At 37.1% G+C, this 19662-nt stretch overlaps 1 protein-coding gene and 2 pseudogenes across 1 annotated transcript in view; 2 read left to right on the top strand and 1 right to left on the bottom strand.

Annotated features, from left to right (window-relative positions):
• The window catches only part of LOC105051299 (oxysterol-binding protein-related protein 1D), a 42220-nt gene extending 24550 nt beyond the window's left edge, over positions 1-17670 (bottom strand). Inside the window, exons 1-4 of the mRNA XM_010931654.4 lie at positions 16772-17670; positions 12377-12733; positions 10210-10297; positions 7759-8234 (exon numbers count right to left, since the gene is read on the bottom strand). Of these exons, the coding sequence (XP_010929956.2) occupies positions 7759-8234; positions 10210-10297; positions 12377-12733; positions 16772-17323 (1473 nt within the window). The 5' untranslated portion in view covers positions 17324-17670. The remainder of the gene's footprint in view (positions 1-7758; positions 8235-10209; positions 10298-12376; positions 12734-16771) is intronic.
• LOC140851655 (uncharacterized) lies at positions 1959-4011 on the top strand (annotated as a pseudogene).
• Positions 4092-5710, top strand: LOC140851610 (uncharacterized; annotated as a pseudogene).
• Positions 17671-19662: the final 1992 nt, after the last annotated feature.

The raw sequence follows: 19662 nt of genomic DNA, 5'->3' as shown, positions 1-19662 counted from the left end.
TGTATAGGTTTTTCTATGAACTATAATAGGAAACCAGGTGAGGCAGCTCTTAAATGAAAGTTAAAAACAGCAGGGTGCAGCAACTATACAGTCATAAGTTTTTATATTGTTGTTACCTATCAAGAATTTTCCTACTTGTTAAGACATTTTCTTTCTATTCAATAGTATCCAGGAACTATAGCTGAGAGTCTAAAGGATATAAGTATACAATACAAAAGAAGTGCACTGAGTTAAAAAAAAAAAGAAAGAAAGAAAGAAAGAAATCTAACAGTCTGCTACTGGTTCAGGATTTGAATCAGCTGCCAGACAACTCATAAACATTAAAAAAATAAAAGGACCCATGTCCATGGCATAAACATTATGATCTTTTTTCACCATTTGTTTTTATTTCAGAAGCTTGATCCACGATTCTCATGGATAGATGAAAAATATAAACATCTATCATGAGAATATGAGAATATGTTAGACTGGTCCAAACAGAAACAATGGCAGCCCCATGGTTTATATCTGCTTACTCATATGTGATGGCAAAAATACTTGACAACAAAAGCAATCTGACTATATCATGGCATAACTATAGCCAGGTTTTAAACTCTATGATATGATAAATTTCACATCATTGCTGAACAGAAACTTAATGGTGGTAGTAGTAAGGTCCACTACACCGGGCCGAACCGTCCGGTACGGGGCGTACTGAACTGGATCGGCGGCCAGCCGATCCCGTTCGGCCATTTTCCTCAAAAACCAGCTTCGAACCGCACCGAACCCAGTGGTTCAGTACGATTCAACTCCATACCGCCCAAAACCAGATGGTATGGACCGGTACAGTTCGGTTCGACGTTGAAGCGAACCGTACCGACATCTCCAAGTGAACGGAGTGGGGGGGGAGTGGGGGGGAGTGGGGTGGGGTCTGGACTGTCTTTTAGTGACAGCCCAGGTGGGTTGTCTGAGAGACTCGAGAGCTCTCAGAGAACTCCCGAGCTCGTCTGAGACTCAACGAGACGCCGAAAAAATAAGAAAAAAAAAAATTCCATCAAATTGCAGCACTGGTTCAAGGAGATGCTGATTTTTGACCGGAAGTAAGGTAATGTATTATTCTTTTAGTAAATATTTTATTTTTTATGTTTTTGTTGTTAAAAAATGATAAGAACGAAGAAGTATGAAAATAAGAGGAAATCATGCCAAAATTTTGTGATTTTAGTATGATTTGATCATATGTGATAGATTTTTGGAAGATCTACATGATGACACTAAAATCGTTGATTTTCATTAATTATATATTTTTTAAATATTTATATATATTTATTCATAAAAAATTTATGAAAAAATAAATTCAAAAAAATAAAAAATCAGAGTTTCAGAATCATGTTTAAAATGATTCAAGCTACTTAAATCTAACCTTGAATTTTTTTAAAATTTTTGAAATTAAAAAATATTTTTATAATTATTTAAATAGTAAAAAAATATTATCAAATAAAAAATATGTAAAAATAGTGTTATATTTTAGTTAATTCAAAAATATTATTTGAAGCCTATAACATATTTTTTTGAATTTATAAGTTTTAAAATTATTATTGAAATTTTTTTGAATTTATATATAATATTTTTAAATAATTATTAAACTACCATGTTTTGTTATACTTGCAGATATTTGTAAGAAAAAAAAATTCAGAGCATGACATTCATTGACTTTAATTAATTATATATTTTTAATATAATTTATTCATAAAAATTATTTAAAAAATAAATTAAAAAATAAAAAATCAGAGTTTCAAAATCATGTTTAGAATGATTCAAGCAATTAAGCTACTTGAATCTAACCTCAGATTTTTTTTGAAATTTTTTAAATTAAAAAATATTTTTATAATTATTCAAATAATAAAAAATTGTTATCAAATAAAAAATATGTAAAATTAATATTATATTACAGTTAATTCAAAAATATTATTTGAAGCATATAAATATTTTTTTTGAATTTATGAGTTTTAAAATTATTATTGAAATTTTTTTAATTTATATATAATATTTTTTAATAATTATTAAACTATCATATTTTGTTATACTTACTGAAATGAGTAAGAAAAAAGATTCAGAACGTGACATTGGTTGGGATCATGGCGCGATGCTCTCGGCTCGGCATCATTGGAGATGCAAATGGTGCAACACAGAATTCAAGGGAGGGGTGACTAGGTTGAAGCAACACCTAACTGGTGGTTATCCTAATATGTCCATATGTCCGAAATGCCCGTAGAAGGTTCGACAGTTGATGGAAAAGCACTTCGCTGATTCGAAAGCAGCGAAAGAAAGGACAAAGCAAAAAAAGACAAAAGTGGACCATCGAGCTGCAGAGCCACCTTCTTATCACTTTAGAGAGTCAGAGGAGGCTTCTGCTCTAAATGATAAGGAGGCACAGATTGAAGCTGCCATTCAGACGAGCTTGGCTGACCAGTACCGATAGGAGAAGATGGCCAGATATAGAGAGCGATTTGGACCATTATGCTACGAATCAGGATCTGGATCAGTGATCGATGGAGGAGAATTCGAGTTCAGGAGGACTACCTCAGTCAGAGAGCCCGATGGTAGAGGGAGCAGACACAGCATATCATTTTTGTTGGGAGTTTTTGACAGTAAAAGGTCCTCCAGAGATGTTCCAGCAGGAGCCACCATCCATGATTTGAATCCACATGCTTTTCCCAACAAGAATTCAAAACAGCAAAGGATTAACACTATGGTGAAAAAAATAAGAAGAATATGTGGCGAGCTATTAGATCATGGTTTCATTTCAGCCATATTCCAGCAAATACAGCCGATAATCCTTACTATCGATCTGCCATTTCAGCCATAGAGACTGCCGGCCCGGGTGTAGATCCGCTAGGACCTAAGGACATCTATGGTCAGCTTCTTGACAGTAACAAGAAAGATCTGTAGAGATTGATTGCTTCTTACAAGAATAAATGACCTACATATGGACTGACAGTGATGTGTGATGGTTGGATCGGTCCTACTAGATAAAGCATCATTAATTTTTTGACATACTGTGATAGAAAAATATTTTTTCACAAATCAACTGATGCTTCAAATAAGATACACGATGCCACATATATCCTTAGTCTGATGGAGGAGGTGATTGATCCAGTGGGTGAGTAGTATGTCGTGCAGGTCATCACAGCTAATGGATCGCAATATAAGATTGCCGGAGAGTTACTGATGGAGCAGCGATCGCAGATATACTAGACCCCATATGCTACACATTGCATTGATCTTATATTGATGGATATTGGAAAAATTCGTAGGATGCAGCAGATAGTGAAGATTGCCCAAATTATTACTAGATTCATCTACAATCACACATAGGTTCTTTCATTGATGCGGACGTATACTGAGAAGATCTTAAAATCGGATATCACACAATTTGCTACCAACTACATAGCACTTGATAGTCTTCTTCAGAAAAAAGCAGCCTTACGTCAGATGTTTATCAGTGCCGAGTAACAGGAGAGTAGATATGCGAGGACCGACACTGATGGAAGTTATGTGAAGAACTTAGTGACGAGAGTCATTCTGACAGCAGGCTGAGAAAATAGTGAAAGCTATTAAGCCATTATATGAGGTGCTTCACACCGTGGATAATGAAAGATACCCCAGATGATTTTCTTATATTACATGATGGAGAGGGCAAAGAAACAGATCAGTAAGAATGATCCGAAGCATGCTCAAAAATTCATTAACATCATTTAGCACCGTTGGGACTATCAGATGGATAGATATTTGCATCTAGCCGGTAAGCATGGATTCAAGAATATTTTAAAATATTTTTTTTTATGCTTGTAAAAGTATACTTAATCAATTATGAAATTTATCTGCAGCTTATTATTTGAATCCGAAATTCCAGTACACCATTTCTGGGATAGATATGCATAACGAGCTTCTTGCTACTCTTCGTAACGTGATATATAAAATGGTGTCCGATCCAGATATCACATCGTTGTGTCTGCAAGAGGAATACTAATTTAAAACAGATGTGATTATTCAACTGAATTCGATCTGTACTCAATGATATATTTATAAATTTAATAAACATTTTTTTACAGATGAAACAGTTTAGAGAAAGATCAGACAGTTTTGGAGTCTCATCAACTGTCGTAAGCAAAAAGCAGATGAATCCAGATAAATTTCATATCAATAATGAGCAGCATAGATTGATATGTAATTTTGCTTAATAATATCATAAAATTTGATATGTAATTTTGCTTTTACAGCTGAATGGTGGATTCATTTTGGAATATCCACAGAACATTTGAGAGGTGTGGCTGTCCGCATTCTTTCTCAAACGGTCTCTGCTAGTAGCTGTGAGCGCAATTGATCGACTTTCGTCCCACAACAAACAGAAAAATCATCTAATACAAAAATGCCTCAATGATCTTGTATATGTTCACTATAATTTGAGGTTGAGGCTAAAATACATTCAGAAGAAAGTACAACTGAAGTATACTGATCCGACACTAGATTATGCTGACAAGGATGACGATCCGATCATCGAATGGCTTGCAAGTCAGCAGCAAGAGCCAGAGCTTGATGAGCCGGAATTCCCTCTACGATCAGCCAGTGTGGTAGCTAAAGAGATCAGGGTGGATCCAGGACAATGGGTAGAAAGAAATATTCCACATAAGGTTCCAACTGATCAGCCACAACTTGAGGGGACACAGGAGACTCATTCATCACATGACTCGATGTTCGATACATCCTCGCAGAGGTTCGAGCGACAAATGTTTAGACGAGGTCGGCAGTCAGCAAGAAGACATCCATTCTCCCAATCACAAGAAACTCAGTCACAGAGGGGCACAAGAGGAAAAAAAAGACATTTGCACGTGCACCACTCTCGAGAGTACAGGAGCTATCTGACTCAGATTCGGAGATCAAAAAGAGTGATGATGATACTGATAGTAGTAGTCATGGATCTGATGATCAGAGAAGAACTAGAGGACAGGAGACCACTCCTTATGAAACATAGCCGCAGGATGATATTCGATTCACCGGTGAGTCCCAGTTTACACATGCCACACAAGATAAGAACCATGGTGGACGAGTCGGTAGAGACCGTGCGGAGCCAATTTCATATAGACGACGGGTTCCTAGAGGTCGTCCAGCACACGATGCAACTACAGACGATCTTGCACGTGGAGTAGATTTTATGGATGTATCTGGATCATCCTCGCATTATGGATCCTATTATCCGCAGCCACCTTATGATCCATATGAATATGGTGCATCCGAAGCAACATCTTCTAGTGGTTACTATCCTATGCAGTCTGGAGCATCTTACGGATCGGATTTTGCTACCGGCATATTCGGAGGGGCTCCTCCACAGTCATACCATCATCCCGAGGATACTTCCTAGAGTCAGAGTTTGAGTGAAAGATCTGAGATGTCGTACAATCCAGAGAGGATGCCTTATGAGACGAATATTCAAGAGTACGATGCATCTTAATTAGAGGGTTGAACTGATGTTCCTCCAGATTATACTAATGATCCAGATATCTACGAGCATCACAGATACTCGACGAGATATTAAATGCAGAGTAGATCTTGAGGTTAGTATATCATTTTTTGTGCTTTGTACTTTAAAAGTTTAGATATATTTTAATGCACATTTATATATTTTCTTTTTAATTTTAGGATGATATAGTTGTAATATAATGTAAATAAATATATATTTAAAATTTTGGATCAAGAGTCCCTGTACTGCTACCGAACTCAAAAATTGAATCCAAATATATCAATAAGATACAATATAATATAATTTTGGGATTGTATTTATGAATTAATAATTTGAACACCCAAAAAAAAGAAACAAAACAAAAAAAATTGTACCGGTATGCAACCAGTATGCTGAAGCATACCATGTGTCGATACGGTACGGTATCGGTATCGTACCGTATTGGTCGGCCATCGGTACGGGATCCGGTACCGGTACAGTGGATCTTGAGTAGTACCATGGTAGCCTTAATATCGACAAAATTCTGATAGATATTCAAGGTATAGTGTTGATTATGATAGGATTATGTATATAATCACAAATACCTGATTCTAAAGGCCAAAGTTCCATCAATGAGGTTAATGCTTTAATCAAGCATTGGACAAAAGAAAAGGATAAAGCATCTTGTAATAGTTCCCAAAACTGTCACCGAAGGACCCAAAAAACTGATGTGAAGCAGCAGCATCATGCAACTTAAAGATCTGAGTTTGGCTCTCCAGATTATTGCTTGTGCCTTAGAGATAATGCAATTCTCTGCATTTTATGCCTTAATCCCACACATCTGGACTACAAATCGAGGCAGACCTCAAATTTGCTCCTAAGTTCCACAAGCTTAAGGTATGTGCTGAGGTAGGTATCCATACCCAGAAATGGCTTCTCCAGGTCTTATAGAAGTATGCTCCTTGAAAAAGGTTATCTAAGTCAGAGATTCAGCTTCAGTTTAGAGGGCTAAGATCAGCTTACAATACAACTAGAAAACGTTTCTTCATCTTGATGAATTATAAGCACAAAGCCAACCCCCACTGGATGGATATAATTTGTTGGTTCAAGGCTAAGGTTAATACAATATGAACGGGAACACCCCAATACATGCACAGTATTACCGTACTGTTCAAGTCACCAAAGCAGTAAACATAGCAATGATATAATAATAAATTTCCATGCATACTATTACAAAAATCCCTTAAGGATGTATTAAAGAAAACATGGCAATCAATCAAGAATCAAGAAAAAAAGTAGAAGATAATCTAGAACAGTAGATAGCATTAAATATAAGCAAGAAGCTGCAAGGCACTTTAAAGATCAGAAACAAAGAACAAATAACATCAATTTTTAACTATAACCCCACATGCTTATACCATGTTTGGCAGGCATTACTAGCTATCCACAGTAATGCATATTATCCTAAAAAATGGTGGTGGGTTTTTTTTCAAATGAACAATGCAGAACTTGAAAAGTTTTGTTACCACCGGTAATAGCCCATCATTACTTGAATAGTGGAACACTTAATTGCCATTAAGAAGGCAGACATCTAGCTCAGGAGTCAAGATATTAGAAGTGTTGCGCAGCAGAAGCATCATTTTCTTATGGAAAGTTTTCAAAAAAGAATGCTCATGATTGCCAAGCATAGATGTTCATCAAACTTCAAAGTGTTTCAAACTAATCATACATATGTAAAAATGATATTGTTTCAAATTAGTAAAAGGAAGCAGATGCTTCCATGCAGCCGTTGAACATTCATTCAAGACAATGGAACACTAGTTACATTAATCAGACTAATTAGTAAAAGTTCAAATTAAAAAACATCTCCATAACAAATCAATATTGCTGTTATAAACATAAAACAAAAGCAGCAGTGTGACCAGATCATAAGCAATGAGTAAGTGCTAACTTTGCACCAAAGAATTCCAAAGAAAATACAAAAATTTTACAGAAAACATTTACATTAAAAGGACATGCTTATAAGTTGTAACACATCGAGACCCATATGAAACATAAAACAAAAGCAGCAGGATGACCAGATCATCAGCAATAAGTAAGTGCTGTCTTTGCACCACAGAATTCCAAAGAAAATATTAAAATTTTACAGAAAACATTTACATTAAAAGGACATGCTTATAAGTTGGGACACATTAAGAACCTTATGAAACAGGAATGGTAATAATATTATATATGAATAAGCAATTGATTAGTAAAAGGTGGAATTTTTCCAAAGATTAAACCTGCTTGCCCCATTCCAATGCACGATCAACCAAGTATGAATATTCCAGGTCCTCAAAGCATTTTTGCAAGGAAGAGAGTGGCTCGTTGAAATAAACAGGAAGACAAACTCCAGAAAGATCTTTTCCGATGTTTTCTTTAATTATTGACCACAAGCCCACAGGTTTCTCTTTTTCCTTCGGCTCTGGCAACTTCTCTCTCCGTTTAACATAAGGATACTCAATGGTTTTCAATCCAATGAGAATACTTCTCATATCATCAGGACAGCAGGAATTTCTATCACATGTTAAACACATGCAGCCATTTGTCCTAGTTTCTCTACAACGATATGAGGCACTTCTCAGTAACTCTGACGACAGAAAGTCACTCGTGTCAAAATACATCCCATCATCTTCATCCGTTTCCCCATCTGGACCTTGACTTTCATTGTCTGCATCGGAGTCAGTTGCGCTGCCCTCTGACATAACTGAATAGAAGTCTGTACCATTCAAAATAAGATGAATGTTTTTTAAATTCCAGAAGAAAGAAACCAAAGCCTGACAAAAATACATGGACATATTTAAATACAAAAGCATTTACATGTACACTAAACTTACAGTCTCACAAAGTACAACGGGCATACTCCAAAATGAAAAATGAGCAAAACACAAGTTCTTTTTTCTTCAAGGATGTTTTGTTTGTTTTCACTGGTAAAAGCACCATTTTGATACATCAAATTACATTGCTGAAGGTCTGAATATTTTTCATTCCAATTCAAACTAACGAGAATAAAAGAGAAAATAGAAACAAGAATATAAGTTGTCCACCAAAGCATTCCACAACTATTTATAATGTTGGTTTGCTCATGTGACAAAAGGTTTTAGTCTTTAGCTTCCAGAATGTCAACAAAATGCCAATGGTGGTGACTCATCCCACAAGAATAGACATGCATCAGTTATTTTTTTGTACATTTAGGATGGAAACAAGTCCATCTCTGGATGGTAGTCGAGATTGAACAAGAAGTTGGAGATCCAACAAAACGTCAGTAGAATGAAGAAAAGGAGAGGATCATCAATTAAACTAGCTTGTACAGGTAATGCAATTTTGGTCCTTATACTGACAGATGCCTCAATCAATATGTGGCCAAGGGAAACTGCAGCACCATTCTTCTCATTATCTTTTGAACATTTAGTGGTAAAGAGAAAATTGTCTTAAACTGAAGAATGTGTGTTGTCCACCATTTTTCCAGGTGCAGATGGGTCACATCAATCAATCTAGCTTGACCGAAATTCCCAACTAAACCAGCTTAAACTCTAAAATGTAGAGCAAATACCAAGCCAACATTGGTTTCAGAAAACAAACATGAACCAGATATTTGACTTTGGAGAGACAGGTTCAATCATGTACCAATTTGAGACTGAGTTAAATGAGCCAAATCTCATTTGTTGAGCTCATTTTCCTGGAGCCTATAGAGTTTCTTCAAGTACAAACATGCAATTTCCAGCAAGATTTGAAGCAATGGCCTCCGAATAGATCCATGTACCCTTTTCCTGGTGATTACCAGCATTATCTCAAGATCAGTCAAACTTGGCCATTCCATTGCTGGTTTCCCTTTTCCATTATAAATTTTGCTTCCACATCCAATTTTTCCAGAACTGTTGCTAGGAAGCGCCAGAACAAGATAAATTTGAAAATTTGTAAAAGAAAATTGCAAAGAGTTCTTATCATTGTTCACACTCTTAAGGTATCAACTGCATTATCCACACCATATATAAATCAAAGCAGATTTGTGAGGACCCATGCGGGCATGAGTTTAGTCCCACACCAGCTACACACTAAGTAGATCCTAGGAAGGCCAAAGAACCCCAATAATGCCTTTCAGCTAGCCTTTTTGTATGAGATCTTAGGTTGTTATAGTTAGTATCAAAGAATAACATGGGACCTCCATCCAAAAAAGCTAATCGGAAGATATTATTTGGATCCTTGACCCTGTCTAAGTATCCAAGATCTACCTACGACATAGCCACTGTGGGACCAAACACACACCTGCACTGGTCCTCATAAGATTAAAACAAGTAGGGAGAAAAGAAACGCATGCAATTATTTCCGAAAGAAAATGAAGCAGGGTCATGGTAAAAGCAGACTAAAACAAATAGGTATAAAATAAACATATGGTATTTTTTTCCCAAAGAAGATGAAACAAGGTCATAGTAGAAGCTTTCATATTTCAGAATATCATTGAAAAATATAGCCCCTTGATTTACAAAAGAATTCAGTAAATTGTGAGCATAATATGTATAACATATGTCAGCCAAATGTCACATGATAACACAAATTTGTAATACCAAAATAAATTATAGTAAATGGCAGGGCATAGAAATCCCTAACCAATGTGGATATATATATATATATATGCATCGCGAGTAATATTACATAGTATTCAAGAAAATAAATCTATTTCAAGCACTACTGACCGCTGAATCTCCCATTCCCCTGTCCAGCATGTGCTTCACGCTCCTTTGTTTCGTCTACTACTGTAGTTTCTAGCTCCACTTTCTCTGTCTGCATATCAAGAAAGAAAGGACAATATAGTCCCTTTAGGACCATGTTTTTGCTTCATGACTCAAAAAAGAAATAATATGAGAAAAGAAACGGTAGCATCTGAAATATGAGGCCTCTGCAATTGATTTCTTGAACATAATCTATCAGAGAACCATTATTCAACTTTTCGCACCAGTTAACATGCTGCACACATTGGAATTACCATCAGTCATCACCATCAATATAATTCAAGCCTTTTCCCATGAAAAGATGTATGAAGCACAACTCAATGCCAATAAGTTACAAGAAAATATTGAGCAAATTTTTCAATTGCTGATTGGCATGACGTCATTTCCCTAATAATTAGAGCCAAACTCCTAGCTAAAGCAGCTTCAAGCAACAGAGGAGCCTGCCTTGAAACTTAGAAGGTCAATGGATCTTATAGGAGTTTAAGTTTTGCAACAAGGAAGCAGCCTTTTCAAATGTCATAAAACTATCAAATAGCCTATGCAAAAAGTATACAACTCTGTGATGCCAGAAATGACGTCTCATGTATCTATATATTAGGACATTTCACTAAAAGAATGAAATGTGTGCTTTTCAACTTTACTTTCCCAATTTCTTGCTCCATGGATTGCAAAGAAAATGTGTATGTTAATTTTGAAATATACAGAAAATGAAATGTTCAGCAGTCAGGCCACTAAGGGGTACCTGAGGAACATTAAAGGATTTGATCCATAAATATTATGCAGTAACTGATGCTCTGAGAGTCATGTTTAACATGGAGATGACCAACCAAATGTAATCATCTCATCCAAGGATGTAGGTCCCAACGGGACGTCCCATGGGACACAGGGACAAAATACCATCCCATGCATCGAGACAGGGCTGTCCCACTAGCATCCCAACGTCTCAATGAGAACACCTTGAGATATCCTCTATCCTAAGTGTCAAGATGAGGCAAGACAACGGCGCATCCCATCCGCTGTCCCATCCTATCCCATAGAAAAATCGAGACAGCTCCGTCCCACAGGATTTAAAACCTTGATCTCATCCCATGAAAATACAAGCGGATCTTGATGCACAGAAGATTGAAGTGTTAAGATGCGCATAAAAGTTTGGGCATGTGAACAATGAGCTGCAGGAACACATGTTTAGGTAACTACAAAAGGATTGGACCCTGGGCTGCCAAACTTAGTTTTCCGGTTGTAAATGGATATACAAGGTTTCAATTGCAAAGGGCAAAAGAGCAAGAAAGGACAAGGCAGACAAATGAATACAAGCAGTTGGGAAGGCATGCAAGTTCAAGATGAAGTCAAGGCAGTCAAATGTTGTTCTGATGTGGTGGAGACAAGCCTTCTCTGAAAATATTCATTGTTGAAGTTTACTTATTAAGTAAAATTACAACAATATATACCATGTTTTATTGCAACATTGCACCTCCATGAAACTATATCCATAAAGGAAAAGAGATGGATGTCTTAGCACTGTAGTAAGTATATTCCCTAACATCATAAGGACTAAAAAAAAAAAAAGAGTTTGCCTACAAGTGAAAAGAAAATTTTAAAAATACTGCATAATTATCATTAAGTTTTAAAAACGGCAATGTATACTACAGCAACAAGCACACACCACTTATGATCTAAGAGTATCATGCAATAATAGATTTGCTGCTAATAACAATTTATAAGATATAGTTAATGGAATTGAGTATAATTAGCATTTAACATAATACTCCACATGTTTTTCTTAAATAGTACATTACAGTATATTACATGCAGAGAAAATGTGATTTCAAAATGTAAAAACAAATCAGATGCAAATAATAAGCAGTGTGAGAAGGTGGAGACAAAGGTTTGCACAGCAATGCACACATAAACTTAAGAAAAAGATCAATCACATTACCTTAAGAAGAAAAGATCGATAGAAATTAAAGAATCATTAAGAAACAAAAAAGATCAATAGAAAGTAAAGAATTCTCTGAATGAAGGAAAATTCTCCTTAAATATATTTGGAAATTATGCCCTTTCTTTTTATTTACATTTACTCAGTATTGATTTAACGGTGAAAATAATATCCACATTATTCACATAAAGTTACCTCCAACTGCCTTAGTGTGTCAAGTAAAACAATATGTTTTTGTTGAAGAGATTTTAACTGGTTCTGCAGCTCAGAGAGTTCAGAGAGCATTATAGACTCGCACTCTTTGACTGCTGCTTCACCGAGTCCTTCCTGCAGCAATCGTCCCCGTAGCTTCTCAGTAGAGACTCTGATATCTATGGTAGGTGCAAAGTCATTGCTGGTTAGCATACGAGGAAAATGATCTTTAGCTGACAGCAATGCTTCAATCCATGCACTACGATCTTCTCTAGAATCACACCGTAAATGAAGAGTTTTAGTGCCAGTGAAAATATACAGCCTTTTATCATCTGATTTACTGCCACGAATTGAAGAAACCTGAAATCATGTTCACTTCTCACTTGTTACCACAGAGGATGGAAGAAATATGAAGTTGTTTGTGGAAATGGTGACCAATGCAAAGCAGCAAAATAAGTTTATTTTAAGGCCATGAACTAACAATCGGCTACATGGAGAACAGCTATACCAAATGTTGTTTGAGGATCATACCATGAGTATCTAGTGGGACCAGAGCATAAGTGAATGTAGAATCATATAACAAAGGACCTAAAAATTAAAAACAGATAAATGGATCAACCCATCAATTACATCATAGATACTTAACAACAAAGGCAGTAGACATATGGGTCAACGGAAGTCCATGCAACACCACATGTTTATAAATATGTCTACCTCATATGATGCCATTTAGCATCAAGGCCTTCAAAGTTGAAGAGAAACTGGCAACATACAATAACAAGCTTTCCATATAAAGTGATCCTACAAATGAATTATCTAAGTACATTAATTTGGCAGGAGAATTCTCTGTTGCAAGTCTGACTACACGCGCGTGCACACCGAGGCGGCGAGGCTAGAATGCTTCTGACAGCATTTGGCCTCACAGGCTTTACAATGAAAACTAATGATAGGCCTCCCAAAATGAAAATGCATACTCTTGATCATGATGATCTATGATGTCTATATTGGCTATAAACGAAAAATCATGGACTCTTAGACCATTTACCTATGCATCATATGGACTCAAAATGGAAAATTTTAATGATGTGATGCCATGTACTAGGTGGATCTAGTCATATTTAATTTATTTTGGAGCTATTAGATCGGAAGCCACTTTTTGGGCAATATGAGTCGAAGCAATAACAAGAATATTTCTAGTGGAACATCTTTCACAATCCCTGGAGAGATAGTTCTCTAATAGAGAAAGGGATAAGAATGATAAGTATAATTAACTAAATCTAGATTTGTGCTTATTTTACAATTTTTAGATCAAGATCAATAGTTTGGATTTGCAAATCATATAGTCTAGCTATATTCCTATTGTTTATCTTGTGCCCATTTAATTTATTGGCAAAAGACCTCTGATCTTTCACCCATATATTGGAAGTATTCAAAATGCACAATTTTAATAAATGTTTGCTACAGTACTCCCTAGCGATTTTTAGGGTACGTAGTTTGAGTCATTCATTCTAAAATGGTAAGCTCAGGTGATTTACCACAATATCAGTAGTACAACGTAAAAGAAAAGATTTTCTTGTAAGTAACTAAAACACTAAGCCCTATTTTAAAGCTTCAAATTCTCCTTTTCTTCCTACTTTCTTGACACTGTGCAACCACCTTGTTGCTTCCAGTCATCTTCCACAGTGGCAATATCAATGCTCTCCTCTTACCCCCCTCCCCCACCCCCTCTCCGCCCCACCAACAACCCTCACTTCACCATCGCATCCTCACCAGTGACCATGGCCATTGGTAGAAAAGGTGCAGCCACCCCCTTTTTCCCCTTTTGCATCCATGCCATTGTTCCCATTCGTGTACTACTGAACTCTTATAATCCCACAGAGCACATCCATTCGCTCAAAGGACATGCCACCACTTCCTAGTTCATCTAAGAGCAACAGCCAAGGTCTAGGAAGGTATTTAAGAGCCATCATCTGAGGGTGGAGTGGGCCTACAAGGAGAAGTGATGGTAGCCATTGACTGGCATGTAGACAAGCAGCCATCACAGGTCATTGAGAAGAAGCTATGGAGATGATGAGGCTCCCATAACGGACACTCCAAACGGTTCCATATTTGATGATGCTAATGATCATCAATACCAGTAGGATGCTACGGCTGCTTCACAGCCACGGTGGAACAATGCAGGCAAGAGATTGGGAGGTGTAGAAGAAAAAAATGACTTATAACTCTCCCACAATACCTTCATCCACCAAAGGTCGAGATCTACTCCTACAAACCATTAAAATTTAATATAGATGCACTGTAGCTAAAACCTTTTTAACAGTGTGATGCCATGTTTTGATTCAATCTAAAGTCCAGAAGGCATACAAATTGATTGAATACTGATTCATATATGTTTTAAAATATTTAGATGGAGATCAATGGCTTGTATTTGCAAATTATATAGTTTATGACGTACTTTTGCTCACAAGCTTTATTGCTTGTGCTCATTTTGTGCTTTTTTGATGTACGGGTAAAAGACCTCCAAGGTAAATCATTTTTAATTTCTAGGCATTTTATACAAACTATTATATCCAAATATTTTGCATTAGATGAATACATAAAAAGCTTTTCATCTAAAAGCAATGTCCATATTTGAGAAGCTAGGAATATTAAGAGAAAAGAAGGATTCGAGAAGAAAAATAATGGATAAATTCTATGTTTATGGAGTATGTCAAAATAACCCATCAAGAGTGGAAAATATAAGATGCAAAAAAAAGTAGAAATTAACATAAAATAGCAGTAAAAAAAACATGATACTAAAATTGTCATCATCAATCGCAAATAAAATGAAGGAAAAGAAATGCATCTGCATTTGATCATTCATTTTTATCTATCTAAAATTTCTCATAAATGCATCAATTTAAATAGTGCTTAGATCCATGGTTTTTGCTAATGAATAAGAGATAGTAATAAATTAATGATTAGTTAAGCAAGAGTTCTTTTAAATGAAAATTAATACCACAATCTATCAAATGTGCCATCAAATTTTAACATTTTGACTAGTTACTAAAAGTCTTGAGTATTGTTTGCAAATATCTTGTTTTAGACTTACACATATGGCTTTGAAAATGTATTACTCCAATAGGGGTTTATTACATTATCATGGATCTCTTTGAGATGACACTGTTGCAAGAAAGATCTAAGACAAGGGTATCCATACCAATCTATGGTTTATGCTACTTACTGAGTTCACTTGTAGAATGTGAAAGCTTGCATTACCATAGAGTTTGCAACAACTGCCCAAATACTAGAAATGGGGGAACTGACTCCAATTTGCTGATTGTTAATGACATCTCATGATGAAGCACAAAAGGATATAATTTTCTAGCCCAGAGTAATCTTGCAGTGCTTTGAGATCCTCTTAAGTGGTTTTAGGCTTTAAAAAAATTCTCATGTGCAAAGGATAGAATGTTAGAAAAAGGAGAGGCTTGCCAAGCTCTTATTCAGCAAACTAAAGAAACTTTCCATCCAGTTCATTGGCACATGTCATAAAGCTTGAGTGTGGTCAAGACTGGTTCTAAATGGTTGAGAATGTGGATAAAATGTTGGCTACAGGAAATGGAAACCCAAGTGGTGAAACCAACACTAGTTTGTTCAGTCCATTCATCTATTCCAACTTCCTACTTACCAATTTGTTATACCAGTAGGGATGTGGTTCACATGATTAATCAAATCATCTTCTGAAAAGAATATCGCTATAAATAATGAGATTATAACCTCCAGATATAGAAATTTGTGCAAAAGAAAGGGACAAGGTGTCTTAAAGGTCAAATCCCATGAGAAAATGATTCAAAGGTTCTTCAGTATTTAAGTGAAGTAATAAAGGATTTTGGAAGTGGTATATCAATAACTCTGACTATTTTGAAGGCAAATTTGGATATGTGGCTGGGATTATTTAATTAGTCCTTTTCTACTACTGTATGATGATAATTTCTGAGCATGATATAAGTTATTCCATCATACCCATGCAAAGCTTCTCATTGTGACATCCAGCCAACAAGTCTGCTATAACTTCACAGCATTCTGCATTATTTCTTGAGAAAAGATGAGCGTGTTGTTTTCATGGGAAGTATACCAAATGATTGTAATTATCTTTTCTGATCAAGGATTAGTACAAAATATATCAGATTACTAGTAAAAATGGCATATCTTATACAAAACAGTTATGCTTTCTGAAACTCAAAGCCGCATTCATATCAACAACTACTTATAGACTATTTCATACGCAATAATCTCTGTTTGACATTGCAATTCAGTATGGACCAACCAACCACAAGATCAACGACCTGTGCCAAAGACCACTTTCACAAAACCAGATAAAACAGTAAAAGGAAAGAAAACAGAGAACTGGCACCAAACCTTCAAATGTATCTCCCCAAATGGCTTCCACTGCTTTGCCGTCCCCCGCCCTGCTGCCCCACCCGCCGCCTGGTCCTTCTTCACCCGTCTCAGAGAGTCTTCTCCGATCACCCGGACGCCGCCGACCTCGCATACCGGCCCCACAGCAATCTTATCTGGCCCATGCACCTTGTAATAAGACAGAACGCCATCCTGCAGCACAAACCACCTCGATCTCCACCCCTTCCCGTAATTCACCCACTTGTACAGAACACCCGCCACCACCCCATTCGCCGTGCACCCTCTGCCGCTGCCCTTCCCCTCACTCCCCTCCCCCGCCGCCGCCGCCGTGGCCCCCGCCCCCTCATCCGCCTCTCGACTCACACCCAAATCCGACTCTGAGGCCAGAGGAGCCGACAATAACAGCTGCTTGCTCGACGAATTCCTCCCCTGATTCTCAACACCTGCTGCCGCCGCCGCCGCCGCCGGCTTCGCCTTCAGCGTTACCACGGGCGAGTTCCCGCGCTCCCCCCGATCCAGCGACACCGGCGCAATGCAGCAGAGCGGATTCATCTCTACCTATATGATCTACCAGAAACCCCAAAAATTTCCCAAGAAAATGCAGCAAAAATCCCTAAAAAAACGAAAAATAGCTGGAGATCGGATCCAGGGGTCCTTCGGCACTCAACGAAGATTGGAGGGAATGGACAAGGGATCGAAGGGCATTGGGATCCAGGGAGATGGAGAAGCGGCGGCCAGGGTTGGAGCCTTAGGCGATGAAGAGAGGAAGGGGGTGGAAGGAGTTCGATTGAGGGAGATCGAGGAGACGGGCCCTTCAAAGTCTCCGGGGGATGACATAAGAACGGTACGAATGGGATCTAGAGAGAGAAAGAGAGAGTGTGTGTTTTTATTAAGAGAGCCTCTCAGCTGCAATTAAGCTGGGCGATAAAGAGGAGCAGGCGCGGACAGATCCATTAAATTCGCTGATCGGCGTCGCAGCGCCAGCAGCAGCGCTCAGTGGAAAGAGTGTGAGAGAAGAGAGAGCAAAAAAAAAAAAAGCAGCAGCTCTTGCAATGGATCTGCTGCATATATCCACTGTACCCGTAGCCTGGTTTTCCGACACGTGTGCGTCGGTGGATAGGCTGATAAACGTGGCACTATTTGATTGGATAAATTGATGAAGATTATTGTTGTGGAGGGGAGGGAGGCTGGCGGTGAAATGGACCGTTTGGCGTGGATGGGGATGGATTACGGTGTGCTGGAGGGGAAGAGGAGGGTTAACGTGGACCGCGATGTTGGTGACACGTGGACGAAGGAGGAGGGAGCCGGACGGGGTGACGGTGGGTCGACGGATGGTTCGGTTGGGTGGCTTTCTTTGTCGCGGGGCGAATTGGTGGAGCACAGCGGGGGGCAGCGGGCGTACCGAGCGGGTGCGGTTTGGGTTATGCGGTGCTGCGGAGTAATGGAAGCGAGTTTGTCTTTAGCTGGGGAATGCTTAAAAAGGATGTGCTTGGGCTGGAAAATCTAAAGTGGGTGTCCTGACTGGCTCTTTATGTGCCAAAACAAGGGTGCAAAGCTCTCTCTCTCTCTCTCTCTCTCTCTCTCTCTCTCTCTCTTTTCTTTTCTTTTTTCTTTTCTTTTTTTTCCTTTTTTTTTTTTTTAAGATAGAAGCTAGTTTTTTTTTTTTTTTTTTTTTTTTGATAAGCAGGTGCAAAGCTATTTGAATGACCCTTTGTTTAGCTCAAAATTTGATCTTTTTATTTTTTATTTTTTTTCAATCACCAATACTTCAAAATGTTAGCCATGATTTTATTTTTCTAGATAAAAAATAAGATTTAGATCTCCTCTCCTTGCAAACAAGGACGTATGGCATATGCTATATCCTATGTAAGTTGGCATCATAAAAAGGTTAACAAAAAAAATTTAAACAAAATTCTTTTGAAACCTTATCATTCTTGTAAGAAGAATATCTAGGTCAATATGAGATACAATATAAGAAAGGCAGTCATTAGATATATGTCTACTTGCCCAAAAGATGATATTGTAGTACTAAATAATGAGTAATGACATAGAGTTAGGCTTGATTTAAAATAATTGTTACGATGAAAAATAGCTTTCAAAGGTCTTATACAACTTTATATTTTTTTTATTGCTATAGTGCATTGGAATTTTTATTTGAAAAAATAAAATTGTCTTGGTCATCTACTTCAAAATAGATAGTTAGATCCATCAAATGATTTATCTAACATAGCAAGGTTAAAGACCAACTATCTGTGGCAAGTACTTTAATTTCCTAAGATGCAAGGGGGTGGAATTCTTAGTGTTTTCACTAATCCAATCATTTTTTTCTCTAACTATATATTGATGCCTAAATAAAAAACACAATAATAAATCTTCTTCATGTATATTTTTCTTGAAAAGAGATAAGGAACTGGATTTTGCTTTCCTACACTCACATGCCATTAGCCTAGAAAGTATATAACTGGAGATCAAGTTGATCACTTAGATATCTCCATTAAAATACTTAACATTCTACATTTTAAAAACACCCCACAATTATAATTATTTGACTTTCCTTTTGTCTCTATTTCTTTACCCCATCTACGTTGCTTTCTTCTCTTCTTATTTCCCTCCCCATCAAACAATTGTATCCCCAACCCAATGGACCCCTCTCACAATCCTTTTATTTTCTTTTTCCTCTTGGCTCATCTTATCCTACAATATATGACCACCTCTAGAATAAGCCTTAATCACAACCTGAGATTGATTTGAAGTCACCATTGTTCTTTATAATCTAAAAACCAAAAAACATGAAGAAATGAAAGTTGATAAGATGAATTTACATCCTAGCTTAGTTAAGGATTAAAAATATTATTAGAGAATGCTTAAAAAATGTGGCATCATCTTGAGTC

Source organism: Elaeis guineensis, chromosome 9 (assembly GCF_000442705.2).
Source record: "Elaeis guineensis isolate ETL-2024a chromosome 9, EG11, whole genome shotgun sequence".
In the NCBI taxonomy this organism is placed as follows: domain Eukaryota; kingdom Viridiplantae; phylum Streptophyta; class Magnoliopsida; order Arecales; family Arecaceae; genus Elaeis; species Elaeis guineensis.
The sequence above is the reverse complement of the archived record's forward strand: the minus strand, read 5'-3'. Positions and strand labels throughout refer to the sequence as shown.